The sequence below is a fragment of the Oncorhynchus mykiss genome, chromosome 2 (genome assembly GCF_057628025.1).
Source record: "Oncorhynchus mykiss isolate SJ-2025 chromosome 2, ASM5762802v1, whole genome shotgun sequence".
NCBI lineage: Eukaryota > Metazoa > Chordata > Actinopteri > Salmoniformes > Salmonidae > Oncorhynchus > Oncorhynchus mykiss.
In genome coordinates, this window is record NC_143023.1 from 16,661,785 (window position 1) to 16,676,464 (window position 14,680).

At 44.7% G+C, this 14,680-nt stretch overlaps 1 protein-coding gene across 2 annotated transcripts in view; it reads right to left on the bottom strand.

Annotated features, from left to right (window-relative positions):
• Window positions 1–386: 386 nt before the first annotated feature.
• The window catches only part of itga10 (integrin subunit alpha 10), a 65,999-nt gene continuing 51,705 nt past the window's right edge, over window positions 387–14,680 (bottom strand). The window contains exons 12-30 of one of the 2 annotated variants that reach the window (XM_036939768.2): window positions 14,365–14,513; window positions 14,026–14,169; window positions 13,411–13,617; window positions 12,663–12,793; window positions 12,349–12,515; window positions 11,860–12,002; window positions 11,358–11,468; window positions 11,137–11,222; window positions 10,748–10,889; window positions 10,403–10,495; window positions 8,930–9,006; window positions 8,683–8,772; window positions 8,506–8,590; window positions 8,195–8,308; window positions 7,999–8,106; window positions 7,737–7,850; window positions 7,556–7,651; window positions 1,615–1,728; window positions 387–1,482 (exon numbers count right to left, since the gene is read on the bottom strand). In XM_036939768.2, the coding sequence (XP_036795663.2) occupies window positions 1,432–1,482; window positions 1,615–1,728; window positions 7,556–7,651; window positions 7,737–7,850; window positions 7,999–8,106; window positions 8,195–8,308; window positions 8,506–8,590; window positions 8,683–8,772; window positions 8,930–9,006; window positions 10,403–10,495; window positions 10,748–10,889; window positions 11,137–11,222; window positions 11,358–11,468; window positions 11,860–12,002; window positions 12,349–12,515; window positions 12,663–12,793; window positions 13,411–13,617; window positions 14,026–14,169; window positions 14,365–14,513 (2,222 nt within the window). In that variant the 3' untranslated portion in view covers window positions 387–1,431. Of the gene's footprint in view, window positions 1,483–1,614; window positions 1,729–7,555; window positions 7,652–7,736; window positions 7,851–7,998; window positions 8,107–8,194; window positions 8,309–8,505; window positions 8,591–8,682; window positions 8,773–8,929; window positions 9,007–10,402; window positions 10,496–10,747; window positions 10,890–11,136; window positions 11,223–11,357; window positions 11,469–11,859; window positions 12,003–12,221; window positions 12,516–12,662; window positions 12,794–13,410; window positions 13,618–14,025; window positions 14,170–14,364; window positions 14,514–14,680 lie in introns of those variants that run through there. The other variant, XR_016484587.1, reaches the window with a different exon arrangement.

Genomic DNA, 14,680 nt, shown 5'->3' on the forward strand with positions numbered 1-14,680 from the left:
AATTAGTACCATGTTGTATAAGTAGATACCGTACAGGTATCAACCTGTAATTAGTACCATGTTGTGCTATATGGAAAGCAGTTCCATCCTTCAAGTAGATACCGTACAACATGGTACTAATTACAGGTTGATACCTGTACGGTATCTACTTGTACAACATGGTACTAATTACAGGTTGATAGCTGTACGGTATCTACTTGTACAACATGGTACTAATTACAGGTTGATACCTGTACGGTATCTACTTATACAGGTATCAATCAACCTGTAATTAGTACCATGTTGTATAAGTAGATACCGTACAGGTATCAACCTGTAATTAGTACCATGTTGTGCTATATGGAAAGCAGTTCCATCCTTCAAGTAGATACCGTACAACATGGTACTAATTACAGGTTGATGCCTGTAGGGTATCTACTTATACAACATGGTACTAATTACAGGTTGATACCTGTACGGTATCTACTTATACAACATGGTACTAATTACATGTTGATACCTGTACGGTATCTACTTATACAACATGGTACAAATTACAGGTTGATACCTGTACGGTATCTACTTATACAACATGGTACAAATTACAGGTTGATACCTGTACGGTATCTACTTATACAACATGGTACAAATGACAGGTTGATACCTGTACTGTATCTACTTATACAACATGGTACAAATTACAGGTTGATACCTGTACGGTATCTACTTATACAACATGGTACTAACTACAGGTCGATGCCTGTACTATATCTACTTATACAGATCTACGCTGTTTGAAGTCTGCAGTCATTGAACATCATACCAAGTCACATTGCACCAGGAGTGTCAAACTCATTCCACAGAGGGCTGTGTGTCTGTAGGTTTTTGTTTTGTCCATTCAATTAAGACCTAGACAACCAGTTGAGGGGAGTCCCTCACTAAGTCGTGACCTTAATTCATCCATCAAGTACAAGGGTGGAGTGAACCTGCAGACACTCGGCCCTCCGTGGAATGAGTTTGACACGTAGTGTACAGCATTATTTCCTGTCTGGGACATCTCTGAAGAAAACTCATGTACACATCCTTCCTGCTGTATATTTCTAAACAGGTGTGTAACTACAGCCCTACAGCCATGGGTTCACCTGTAGAAACAGACAAGATGTTGGGGTGTCTGATGATAGATGCAGTCTGTGCCATGTGGTGTTAGGTGTTTTGACAGTTCAGACACACACTGGGCAACGCTCATCTATACCGGCTGTGCGTTCTTTATGGGGGGGGGGGGGGGGCATGCTTTAGAAGAGGGGAAAGACATCTGTTTTTATTGCTGGGGGGGCGGAGCAGTCTCTGTGCAGGTCGTTGCCATGGGGATGGGCGCGAAGTGGACTCTTTCTGTGGTTCTCTGGTTGTCACAGATACTGTATCCATTGACTGACATGGCGGCGAGGGGCGGGCTCAGTCCTCGAGTTCCTCGTCCTTTATCTGTTTACGAGTGAAGAACCCCAGCTGGAGAAAAGAGGAATGAGAAGGAAGGAGTGAAATCCAAAGTGTTGATCTTTACCACAAAGGCAGAGGAGAAACAAGCTATTGCAGATTGTGAAGTACAGAGGTACTGTATGGTGAGTGTGATTGGTGTACCTTCCACATTGCGAAGATGATGAGGGCCAATAGCAGAAGCCCTCCAATGATGCTACCTATCAGAATCCAGAGAGAAATAGGGATGGCCCGCCCCTTTAGTACCTCCAACACCGTCTGATGGAGAGAAAGAGAAAAAAAGGCTGATAGTAGAGACAGTCTGACAGACATCATCACCCTATACCAGCTTCCTACTCTATCTGGATGTAAACGACAGACAGACAGATATCATCACCCTATACCTTCTTCCTACTCTATCTGGATGTAAACGACAGACAGACATATTCATCACCCTATACCAGCTTCCTCTCTCTGGATGTAAACGACAGACAGATATTAATCACCCTATACCGGCTTCCTACTCTATCTGGATTTAAACAACAGACAGACAGATATCATCACCCTATACCAGTTTCCTACTCTATCTGGATGTAAACGACAGACAGACATATTCATCACCCTATACCAGCTTCCTACTCTTATCTGGGTGTAAACGACAGTCTGACAGATATTGATCACCCTATACCATCTTCCTAATCTATCTGGATGTAAACGACAGTCTGATAGATATTCATCACCCTATACCTTCTTCCTACTCTATCTGGATGTAAATAACAGACAAATAGATATTCATCACCCTATACCTGCTTCCTACTCTATCTGGCTGTAAACAACAGACAGACATACAGTATATCATCACCCTATACCAGCTTCCTCTATCTGGGTGTAAACGACAGTCTGACAGATATTAATCACCCTATACCAGCTTCCTACTCTATCTGGATGTAAACAACAGTCTGATAGATATTCATCACCCTATACCAGCTTCCTACTCTATCTGGATGTAAACGACAGTCTGAGAGATATTCATCACCCTATACCAGCTTCCTACTCTATCTGGATGTAAACGACAGACAGACAGATATTCATCACCCTATACCAGCTTCCTACTCTATCTGGATTTAAACGACAGACAGACAGATATCATCACCCTATACCAGTTTCCTACTCTATCTGGATGTAAACGACAGACAGACATATTCATCACCCTATACCAGCTTCCTACTCTTATCTGGGTGTAAACGACAGTCTGACAGATATTGATCACCCTATACCATCTTCCTACTCTATCTGGATGTAAACAACAGTCTGATAGATATTCATCACCCTATACCAGCTTCCTCTCTCTGGATGTAAACGACAGACAGACAGATATGAATCACCCTATACCTTCTTCCTACTCTATCTGGATGTAAACGACAGTCTGATAGATATTCATCACCCTATACCAGCTTCCTACTCTATCTGGATGTAAACTACAGACAGACAGATATTCATCACCCTATACCTTCTTCCTACTCTATCTGGCTGTAAACAACAGACAGACATACAGTATATCATCACCCTATACCAGCTTCCTCTATCTGGGTGTAAACGACAGTCTGACAGATATTCATCACCCTATACCAGCTTCCTCTATCTGGATGTAAACAACAGACAGACAGATATTCATCACCCTATACCAGCTTCCTCTATCTGGATGTAAACGACAGACAGACAGATATTCATCACCCTATACCAGCTTCCTACTCTATCTGGATGTAAACAACAGACAGACAGATATTCATCACCCTATACCAGCTTCCTCTATCTGGATGTAAACGACAGACAGACAGATATTAATCACCCTATACCAGCTTCCTACTCTATCTGGATGTAAACGACAGTCTGACAGATATTAATCACCCTATACCAGCTTCCTACTCTATCTGGATGTAAACGACAGTCTGAGAGATATTCATCACCCTATACCAGCTTCCTACTCTATCTGGATGTAAACGACAGTCTGAGAGATATTCATCACCCTATACCAGCTTCCTACTCTATCTGGATGTAAACAACAGACAGACAGATATTCATCACCCTATACCAGCTTCCTCTATCTGGATGTAAACGACAGACAGACAGATATTCATCACCCTATACCAGCTTCCTACTCTATCTGGATGTAAACAACAGACAGACAGATATTCATCACCCTATACCAGCTTCCTCTATCTGGATGTAAACGACAGACAGACAGATATTAATCACCCTATACCAGCTTCCTACTCTATCTGGATGTAAACGACAGTCTGACAGATATTAATCACCATATACCAGCTTCCTCTATCTGGGTGTAAACAACAGACAGACAGATATTCATCACCCTATACCAACTTCCTACTCTATCTGGATGTAAACGACAGTCTGAGAGATATTCATCACCCTATACCTTCTTCCTCTCTCTGGATGTAAACGACAGACAGACAGATATTAATCACCCTATACCTTCTTCCTACTCTATCTGGCTGTAAACAACAGACAGACAGACAGTATATCATCACCCTATACCAGCTTCCTCTATCTGGGTGTAAACGACAGTCTGACAGATATTAATCACCCTATACCAGCTTCCTACTCTATCTGGATGTAAACAACAGTCTGATAGATATTCATCACCCTATACCAGCTTCCTACTCTATCTGGATGTAAACGACAGTCTGAGAGATATTCATCACCCTATACCAGCTTCCTACTCTATCTGGATGTAAACAACAGACAGACAGCTATTCATCACCCTATACCAGCTTCCTCTATCTGGATGTAAACGACAGACAGACAGATATTCATCACCCTATACCAGCTTCCTACTCTATCTGGATGTAAACAACAGACAGACAGATATTCATCACCCTATACCAGCTTCCTCTATCTGGATGTAAACAACAGTCTGATAGATATTCATCACCCTATACCAGCTTCCTACTCTATCTGGATGTAAACGACAGTCTGAGAGATATTCATCACCCTATACCAGCTTCCTACTCTATCTGGATGTAAACAACAGACAGACAGCTATTCATCACCCTATACCAGCTTCCTCTATCTGGATGTAAACGACAGACAGACAGATATTCATCACCCTATACCAGCTTCCTACTCTATCTGGATGTAAACAACAGACAGACAGATATTCATCACCCTATACCAGCTTCCTCTATCTGGATGTAAACGACAGACAGATATTCATCACCCTATACCAGCTTCCTACTCTATCTGGATGTAAACAACAGACAGACAGATATTCATCACCCTATACCAGCTTCCTCTATCTGGATGTAAACGACAGACAGACAGACAGTATATCATCACCCTATACCAGCTTCCTCTATCTGGATGTAAACGACAGACAGACAGATATTAATCACCCTATACCAGCTTCCTACTCTATCTGGATGTAAACGACAGTCTGACAGATATTCATCACCCTATACCAGCTTCCTCTATCTGGGTGTAAACAACAGACAGACATATTCATCACCCTATACCAACTTCCTACTCTATCTGGATGTAAACGACAGTCTGAGAGATATTCATCACCCTATACCTTCTTCCTCTCTCTGGATGTAAACGACAGACAGACAGATATTAATCACCCTATACCTTCTTCCTACTCTATCTGGCTGTAAACAACAGACAGACAGACAGTATATCATCACCCTATACCAGCTTCCTCTATCTGGGTGTAAACGACAGTCTGACAGATATTAATCACCCTATACCAGCTTCCTACTCTATCTGGATGTAAACAACAGTCTGAGAGATATTCATCACCCTATACCAGCTTCCTCTATCTGGATGTAAACGACAGACAGACAAATATCATCACCCTATACCAGCTTCCTACTCTATCTGGATGTAAACAACAGACAGACAGATATTCATCACCCTATACCAGCTTCCTCTATCTGGATGTAAACGACAGACAGACAGATATTCATCACCCTATACCAGCTTCCTACTCTAACTGGATGTAAACAACAGACAGACAGATATTCATCACCCTATACCAGCTTCCTCTATCTGGATGTAAACGACAGACAGACAGATATTCATTACCCTATACCAGCTTCCTACTCTATCTGGATGTAAACAACAGACAGACAGATATTCATCACCCTATACCAGCTTCCTCTATCTGGATGTAAACAACAGACAGACAGATATTCATCACCCTATACCAGCTTCCTACTCTATCTGGATGTAAACAACAGACAGACAGATATTCATCACCCTATACCAGCTTCCTCTATCTGGATGTAAACGACAGACAGACAGATATTCATCACCCTATACCAGCTTCCTACTCTATCTGGATGTAAACAACAGACAGACAGATATTCATCACCCTATACCAGCTTCCTCTATCTGGATGTAAACGACAGACAGACAGATATTCATTACCCTATACCAGCTTCCTACTCTATCTGGATGTAAACAACAGACAGACAGATATTTATCACCCTATACCAGCTTCCTCTATCTGGATGTAAACGACAGACAGACAGATATTCATCACCCTATACCAGCTTCCTACTCTATCTGGATGTAAACAACAGACAGACAGATATTCATCACCCTATACCAGCTTCCTCTATCTGGATGTAAACGACAGACAGACAGATATTCATCACCCTATACCAGCTTCCTACTCTATCTGGATGTAAACAACAGACAGACAGATATTCATCACCCTATACCAGCTTCCTCTATCTGGATGTAAACAACAGACAGACATATTCATCACCCTATACCAGCTTCCTACTCTATCTGGATGTAAACGACAGTCTGAGAGATATTCATCACCCTATACCAGCTTCCTCTCTCTGGATGTAAACGACAGACAGACAGATATGAATCACCCTATACCTTCTTCCTACTCTATCTGGATGTAAACAACAGTCTGATAGATATTCATCACCCTATACCAGCTTCCTACTCTATCTGGATGTAAACTACAGACAGACAGATATTCATCACCCTATACCTTCTTCCTACTCTTATCTGGGTGTAAACGACAGTCTGACAGATATTCATCACCCTATACCAGCTTCCTACTCTATCTGTATGTAAACGACAGACAGACAGATCATCACCCTATACCAGCTTCCTACTCTATCTGGATGTAAACGACAGTCTGAGAGATATTCATCACCCTATACCAGCTTCCTCTATCTGGATGTAAACGACAGACAGACAGATATTCATCACCCTATACCAGCTTCCTCTATCTGGATGTAAACGACAGACAGACAGATATTCATCACCCTATACCAGTTTCCTCTATCTGGATGTAAACGACAGTCTGACAGATATCATTACCCTATACCAGCTTCCTACTCTATCTGGATGTAAACAACAGACAGACAGATATCATCACCCTATACCAGCTTCCTCTATCTGGGTGTAAACAACAGACAGACATATTCATCACCCTATACCAGCTTCCTCTATCTGGATGTAAACGACAGTCTGAGAGATATTCATCACCCTATACCAGCTTCCTCTATCTGGATGTAAACGACAGACAGACAGATATTCATCACCCTATACCTTCTTCCTACTCTATCTGGATGTAAATAACAGACAAATAGATATTCATCACCCTATACCAGCTTCCTCTATCTGGATGTAAACGACAGTCTGACAGATATCATTACCCTATACCAGCTTCCTCTATCTGGGTGTAAACAACAGACAGACAGATATTCATCACCCATTCATCACACTATACCAGCTTCCTACTCTATCTGGATGTAAACGACAGTCTGACAGATATTCATCACCCTATACCTGCTTCCTACTCTATCTGGCTATAAACAACAGACAGACAGACAGTATATCATCACCCTATACCAGCTTCCTCTATCTGGGTGTAAACGACAGTCTGACAGATATTAATCACCCTATACCAGCTTCCTACTCTATCTGGATGTAAACAACAGACAGACCAGATATCATCACCCTATGGCAGCTTCCTCTATCTGGATGTAAATGAGTCAGGCACAGACAAGGCTAAACCAGTCCTCCACTATTAGTGTTAATCCTGCTGTTCTCTCACCTCCCTCCAGATGGCGCCACTCCCCAGAGTTACCAGGTTAGATTCCTGAGCAGCCAGACGATAGGCACTCACTATTCTCACCACCTTAAACTTAGCCTGGTGACAGAGACACAAAGTCAGAGTGAGTGTTTTTATAGTTAGAGCTGTGTGTGTGTGTGTGTGAGAGAGAGAAACTTCGTACCTGTCTGAAGAAGTTGTCGTGGACCCTGCGGCTGACTCGTATGAGAGCGGTCTGTCCTCGATGCAGCTGCTGTACCTCACACACCACCTCCACACACCATGACCTGCTGCAGTTCTACACACCGCACACAGAAACATGTTACAACTGGAAATACACTATATAGCTAGTTAGGATTGTGAATGTGATCATCTTGTGCGTGGGTATTTGTGTGCATGTGCATGTGTGTGCGTGCATCAGTGTATATGTGTCTGTCTGTTCTCACCAGTAGGTCAGTCTGTTGCATGTCTTCAGGATGTAGTGGTCGTACATCTCTCTGTCTGTCCTTCAGCTGGGACACGTCACTGTCTACACTGCAGTTCACCCCTGTCACCTGACATCACAAAGGTCACAGTTCAGTACCAGAGAGAAATGACAATAACTGTTTATTCCAACAGTAGTGGGAGAGGGTTAGTACTCACGTTGTAAGAGAAGACCTCAGTAACAGCCATGAAGACTCTGTCTCCAGCTGCTACAGAGGGCAGGCTCAGCCTCAACTCCAGGTTACTCACACTGTAACAGCCCAGGTTCTGCAGCTACACACAGAACACATTAGTCTGAGGTGTGTGTGTGTGTGTGTGTGTGTGTGTGTGTGTGTGTGTGTGTGTGTGTGTGTGTGTGTGTGTGTGTGTGTGTGTGTGTGTGTGTGTGTAAAGACAGTATGTATGGTTATGTGTGTGATTGTGCAGTAAGGATATTAAGGAAACAGATATATTGTGTGTGCACTGCTTACCCTGAAGTGTGTGTAGAACTCTGGTCCTATTGCCTCTGATATGGTTCTGGTTGGGTGGACCTCATAACGGTTCAGATTGGAGTCACTACAAAGAAAGGTAGAGATACAGGGAATGAGAGAGAGAGAGAGAGAGAGACCGAGAGACCGAGAGAGAGATAGAGAGAGAGAGAGACTAACCTGGTGATGAAGAGGTCAGGTTCGTACTGAACCACAGTCTGGAGCTGAACACTGTTGTCTCCCAGCGTAGCCTCTCTCTCCACACTGTCACTATGGGAACCAGGAACACAGAGATGTATGTGACAGACACATGACAAGACAAACACACAGTACTTCTGTCACTACTGTAGGCTGAATTTCAGGTTAATTTCTAGAAGCTCCCAATAGGAATCCCTTTACATTCCTCCATAGGATTATAATGAGTTACCTGGCAACTGTGAGTTTCATCTGGACTTTACTGAGCAGAGACGTACAGCTGAACTCAAACTCTAACATGAAGTTCACCTGACAGAGAGAAGATAAGAGGTGGTGGGGATTGAGTTTGTGGTATCAGAACTACACTGAACAAATATATGAACGCACCATGAAACAATTTCTAAGATTTTTCCATTTGCCTCATGCAGTGAGACACATCTCCTTCACATATAGATGATCAGGCTGTTGATTGTGACCTGTGGAATGTTGTCCCACTCCTCTTCAATGGCTCTGCAAAGTTGCTGAATATTGGCGGGAACTGGAACACGCTGTCGTACACGTCGATGCAGAGCATCCCAAACATGCTCAATGGGTGACATGTCTGGTGAGTATGCAGGCCATGGAAGAACTGGGACATTTTCAGCTTCCAGGAATTGTGTACAGATCCTTGTGACATGGGTCCGTGCATTATCATGCTGAAACATGAGGTGATGGTGGTGGATGGCAAGACAATGGGCCTCAGGATCTCGTCACAGTATCTCGGTGCATTCAAATGATCATCCATAAAATGCAATTGTATTTGTTGTCCGTAGCTTATGCCTGCCCATACCATGACCCTACCCCCACTATGGGGCACTCTGTTCACAACGTTGACGTCAGCAAACCACTCACCCACACGACGCCATACACACTGTCTGACATCTGCCCGGTACAGCCGAAACCGGGATTCACCCGTGAAGAGCACACTTCTCCAGCGTGCCAGTGGCCAGCGAAGGTGAGCATTTGCCCACTGAAGTCGATTACAATGTCGAACTGCAATCAAGTCAAGACCCTGGTGAGGACGGCGAGCACACAAATGAGCTTCCCTGAGATGGTTTCTAACAGTTTGTGTAGAAAATCTTCAGTTGTGCAAACCCACAGTTTCATCAGCTGTCTGGGTGGCTGGTCTCAGACGATCCCGCTGGTGAAGAGGCCGGATGTGGAGGTCCTGAGCTGGTGTGGTTACACGTGGTCTGTGATTGTGAGGCCGGTTGGGACATACTGCCAAATTCTCTAAAACGATGTTGGAGGCAGCTTATGGTAGAGAAATGAACATTAAATTCTTTGGCAACAGAACTGGTGACATTCCTGCAGTCATCATGCCAACGCTCCCTCAAAACCTGAGACATCTGTGGCATTGTGTTGTTTGACAAAACTGCACATTTTAGAGTTGCCTTTTATTGTCCCCAGCACAAGGTTCACCTGTGTAATGATCATGGCATTTAATCATATTTTTGATATGCCACACCTGTCAGGTGGATGGATTATCTTGGCAAAGGAGAAATGCTCACTAACAGGGATGTAAACAACATTTGAGAGAAATAAGCTTTTTGTGCGTATGGAACATTTCTGGGATCTTTTATTTCAGCTCATGAAACATGGGACCAATATTTTTCATGTTGTGTTTATATTTCTGTTCATTGTATTTGATGCCAGACAGACAGACCTTGGAGTGGGAGCGGAACACAGGATAGCTGACATTACAGGAATGACTGTTGGAACTGAGAGATGTACACTCAATTTTCAACTGGGTATCCTCCTAGAGAGAGAGAAGGAGAGAGAGAGAAAGATAGGGATGGAGACATCGAAAGGGAGGGAGGAAGAGAGAGAAGGGGGAGGAGACAGAATAAAATTGTCAGGTTCATGTTGTGTAATGTGTGTGTGTGTGTGTGTGTTTGTGTGTAGTGTGTGTGTGTGTGTGTGTGTGTGTGTGTGTGTGTGTGTGTGTGTGTGTGTGTGTGTGTGTGTGTGTGTGTGTGTGTGTGTGTGGTGTGTGGTGTGTGTTTCGTACCCGTATACTGAGACTAGAGAAGTGGAGGTTGCGTGAGTAGTGCAGTGTCAGGCTGGTGTTGTAGGCGTTCTCCAGTCTGTTCTGCAGCTGGACTTCTACAGCCAGACGTCTGCGAGGGCTACGGATCACATAGGGCTGCTGTCTGCAGAGAGGAGTTACATTCAGACATTCATACAACTACTACACAACATTTATACAACAACTACACAACAACTACACAACATTAATACATGAATACAACAGGAACGCTTGACTTAGTAATTGTTTGGCTGATTGAGTGTTGACTGGACACAAAAAAAGAGAGGAACATTTTTGATCAGGTGTGTGTGTGTGTCCATGCATGTGTGTGTGCACATGTGTTCGTGTGTGTTTGTGTGTGTGAGATGTACCTTGTCCCAGAGATGTCCATATGAGCCTGCAGCACCAGATCAGTGACACACACATCATCCTCACCACAGTCTTTGAAGAAGGCAATCTGGAGACATCAAGGTACAGTATTTGAAACGGAGGTGCCAGAGTAATACTGTAGATAACGTACAGTAACAGTACATTACATCATACAATGTGGCCAGGATGCTACGAGCACCCCACACACACCCCACACACTGACCGATCTCTTGAAGGTGGTGGGCCAGCCTTCGTCCAGCACTGGGCCGCTCTCTGTGTCGTTGATCTTAAAGCGCAGGGAGAAACTGATTGGACGGATGTAGTCTGCTGTGTCCTATCACAGACAGAGACAAAGGGTTAGAGGTCAATATCATGTTTCAGCATGTAGATTGTGTGTGTCGGTCGGGGTGAAGGATGTGTGTTTTGGCATTGTGTGTGACATATGGAAGGGCAGGTTGTGGCAGTAGCGTGTACATGTTGGTTGTGTGTTTGTGTCAGGGCATGTGTGTATGTTAGTTGTGTAGTGTGTGTGTGTGTGTGTATGTGTGTGTGTGTGTGTATATGCCATTTAGCAGAGGCTTTTATCCAAAGCGGCCCTACAGTCATGCGTGCATACTTTCTTTTAAAAGTATGTATGGTCGCTGTTTGGTCCTAGGAATTGAACCCACTATCCTGGTGTTGCAAGTACCATACCAGCTGAGCTCTGGTGTGTGTGTCATACTCACAAACACATGGAAGGGCAGGTTGTGGCAGACGGTCTGTCCTGTGTGAACTCTGACCCCCAGCTGTGTCTGTCTCTGGTTGCTGTCGTCAAACAACGCCCTCGCTGTCAACTTTCTCTCATCCAACATGGCCACCACCGACAGATCTGAGGAGGAGGGAGAAGGGGATGTTAGTTTTGATAACAAATCTATCAAATCTAACAGGCTCCCTCTCGTTTCTCCCTCTCCCTTACTCTCTCCAGTCCCTGCCCCTCCCTCTCTCCCCTCCCTCCCTCCCTCTCCCTTACTCTCTCCCCTCCCTCCCCCACTCCCTCCCTCTCCCTTACTCTCTCCCCTCCCTCCCCCACTCCCTCCCTCTCCCTTACCGAAGCTGCTGCTGTGAGTTCCAGGGGAACGGGACAGAGCCAGGAAGCAGGCTGTAGCGTTGAGACAGGCAGACTCCCTCCCTCCTCTCTCCTTCCCCCTCCCCCTCCCTCCCTCCCTCTCCCTTACCGAAGCTGCTGCTGTGAGTTCCAGGGGAACGGGACAGAGCCAGGAAGCAGGCTGTAGCGTTGAGACAGGCAGACTCTCTTCCTCCTCTCTGACACGTCTTCTGGATGACGTTGATGGAGTGGGGCTGGAAGGACAGACTCATGTTGATCTGGACTATACTACGAGAACTGGAGAGAGGGGAGGGAGAATTGATCATTCAATGATGACGATCATCATCACATTTAAAAAAAATACTCCACAGCCAAGTCTGACAATTTATCCCTCCCCTCCCCTCCTCTTCATTCCTCCACCTCCCCTCATCCCTCCTTTCTTACCTGAGTAGTACAGCACTGCCCTGGGCCCCCACAGCCAGGTCTAACAGACCATCTCCATCCAGGTCTAATCTGGCACTCACACTGCGCCCAAAATACTGCAGAGAAGGGGACAGGGACGACCCTGCGATACGCTACAAGGAGAAGGAGAGGTGAGCAAGGAGGTGGAGAGATGAAGGTAGAGAAGTGGTGGAGAGAGGCATGGAATGAGGTCAATGGAAATACTATAGCTAAGAATGATATCACTTTAAAAACAAATCTTCACTTTTCTTTTCACAGAGATGGACTCCACCTATACTTCTGGTGACACTTCTTTCTCTACCTGTTTGTAGATGTGGATGATGTGTATGTCTACCTGTTTGTAGATGTGGATGATGTGTATGTCTACCTGTTTGTTGTTGTGGATGATGTGTATGTCTACCTGTTTGTAGTTGTGGATGATGTTTATGTCTACCTGTTTGTAATTGTGGATGATGTGTAAGTCTACCTGTTTGTAGTTGTGGATGATGTGTATGTCTACCTGTTTGTAGTTGTGGATGATGTGTAAGTCTACCTGTTTGTAATTGTGGATGATGTTTATGTCTACCTGTTTGTAGTTGTGGATGATGTGTATGTCTACCTGTTTGTAATTGTGGATGATGTGTAAGTCTACCTGTTTGTAATTGTGGATGATGTGTATGTCTACCTGTTTGTAGTTGTGGATGATGTGTATGTCTACCTGTTTGTAATTGTGGATGATGTGTATGTCTACCTGTTTGTAGTTGTGGATGATGTGTATGCCCTGGCCGTGGTAGACGTATATGGCCCCATTGTGTCCGTCCTCTAGGGGTGCCCCCACCAGCAGGTCAGTGTACCCGTCATGGTTGAGGTCTGGGGCGGAGGCCAGGGCGTAGCCAAACCTAGCATCCTGGAACCTATCCTCTGCCTTCAGAGTACCGTTAGACACAAACACCTCCTCCTGAGAGAGAGAGAGAGAGAGAGAGAGAGAGAGAGAGAGAGCAAGAGGGATGAGAGAAAGAGAAATGGAGAGAGACAGAGAGAGAGGCAGAGTGGAGATAGAGAGAGAGACCCAGAGAGAGAGAGAGAGAGAGACACAGATTAGAGAGAGATAAAGACAGACAGAGTAGAGAGAGATAAAGATAGGCAGAGTAGAGAGAGAGAGAGAGAGAGAGTAGAGAGAGATAAAGACAGGCAGAGTAGGGAGAGAGAGAGTCAGCAGCTCCCAGCCATTCCTCTTCTTATCCGCTAATATCCTCAACCCCTTTCCCCTCCCTTAACTCTATCTCCCCCTTTGCCCATCTCTCACCCCCCTCCCCCTCTTCCTGACACCAGCTCAGTCCTTCCCCACTACTCCCCCCTGTCTCACCCCACTGAGGGAGTAGATGTAGACTCTGCCTGCCTCCTTGTTGCCAGGGCCCAGGTACATGGGTGCTGCCACCAGCAGAACATCAGTAATGCCATCCTGGTCCACGTCCAACCCACACACCTCACTGCCATAGTACGACCCAATCTACAGACAGAGAGAGAGAGAGACAGAGAGAGAGAGAGAGACAGAGAGAGAGAGAGAGAGAGACAGAGACAGAGAGAGACAGAGAAAGAGGGAGGTATGGTGGTGATGAAGAGAAGGGGAGAGGGGGGTTGGGGTGAGTGAGAGTTTGATTGATAGATACATCCAATGAGGTATATACACACACACACTAGCTACCTGTTCTCCATTGAGGGCTTGTGCAATGTTGACATCTCCATTGTCGCTCAGTTCAAACAGAATGACCTTTCCTTTGTGTTTGAACCTGGGAGCTCCAGCCACATACAGCCTCCTCCAGTCTCCCACTATCACTGACGACACTGTGTAGCCTAAACACACACACATACTTTAATTAGATCCACAAATTACATAATACTTGCATCGGATTCAAATATCTCACAGGTCATACAGATGACTGGAGACACATTAGGTATGGAAACAAAAATGATTGTGTAAATCCGTGATAAATGTAGTAGTATTATGTGTAAAACAGTGG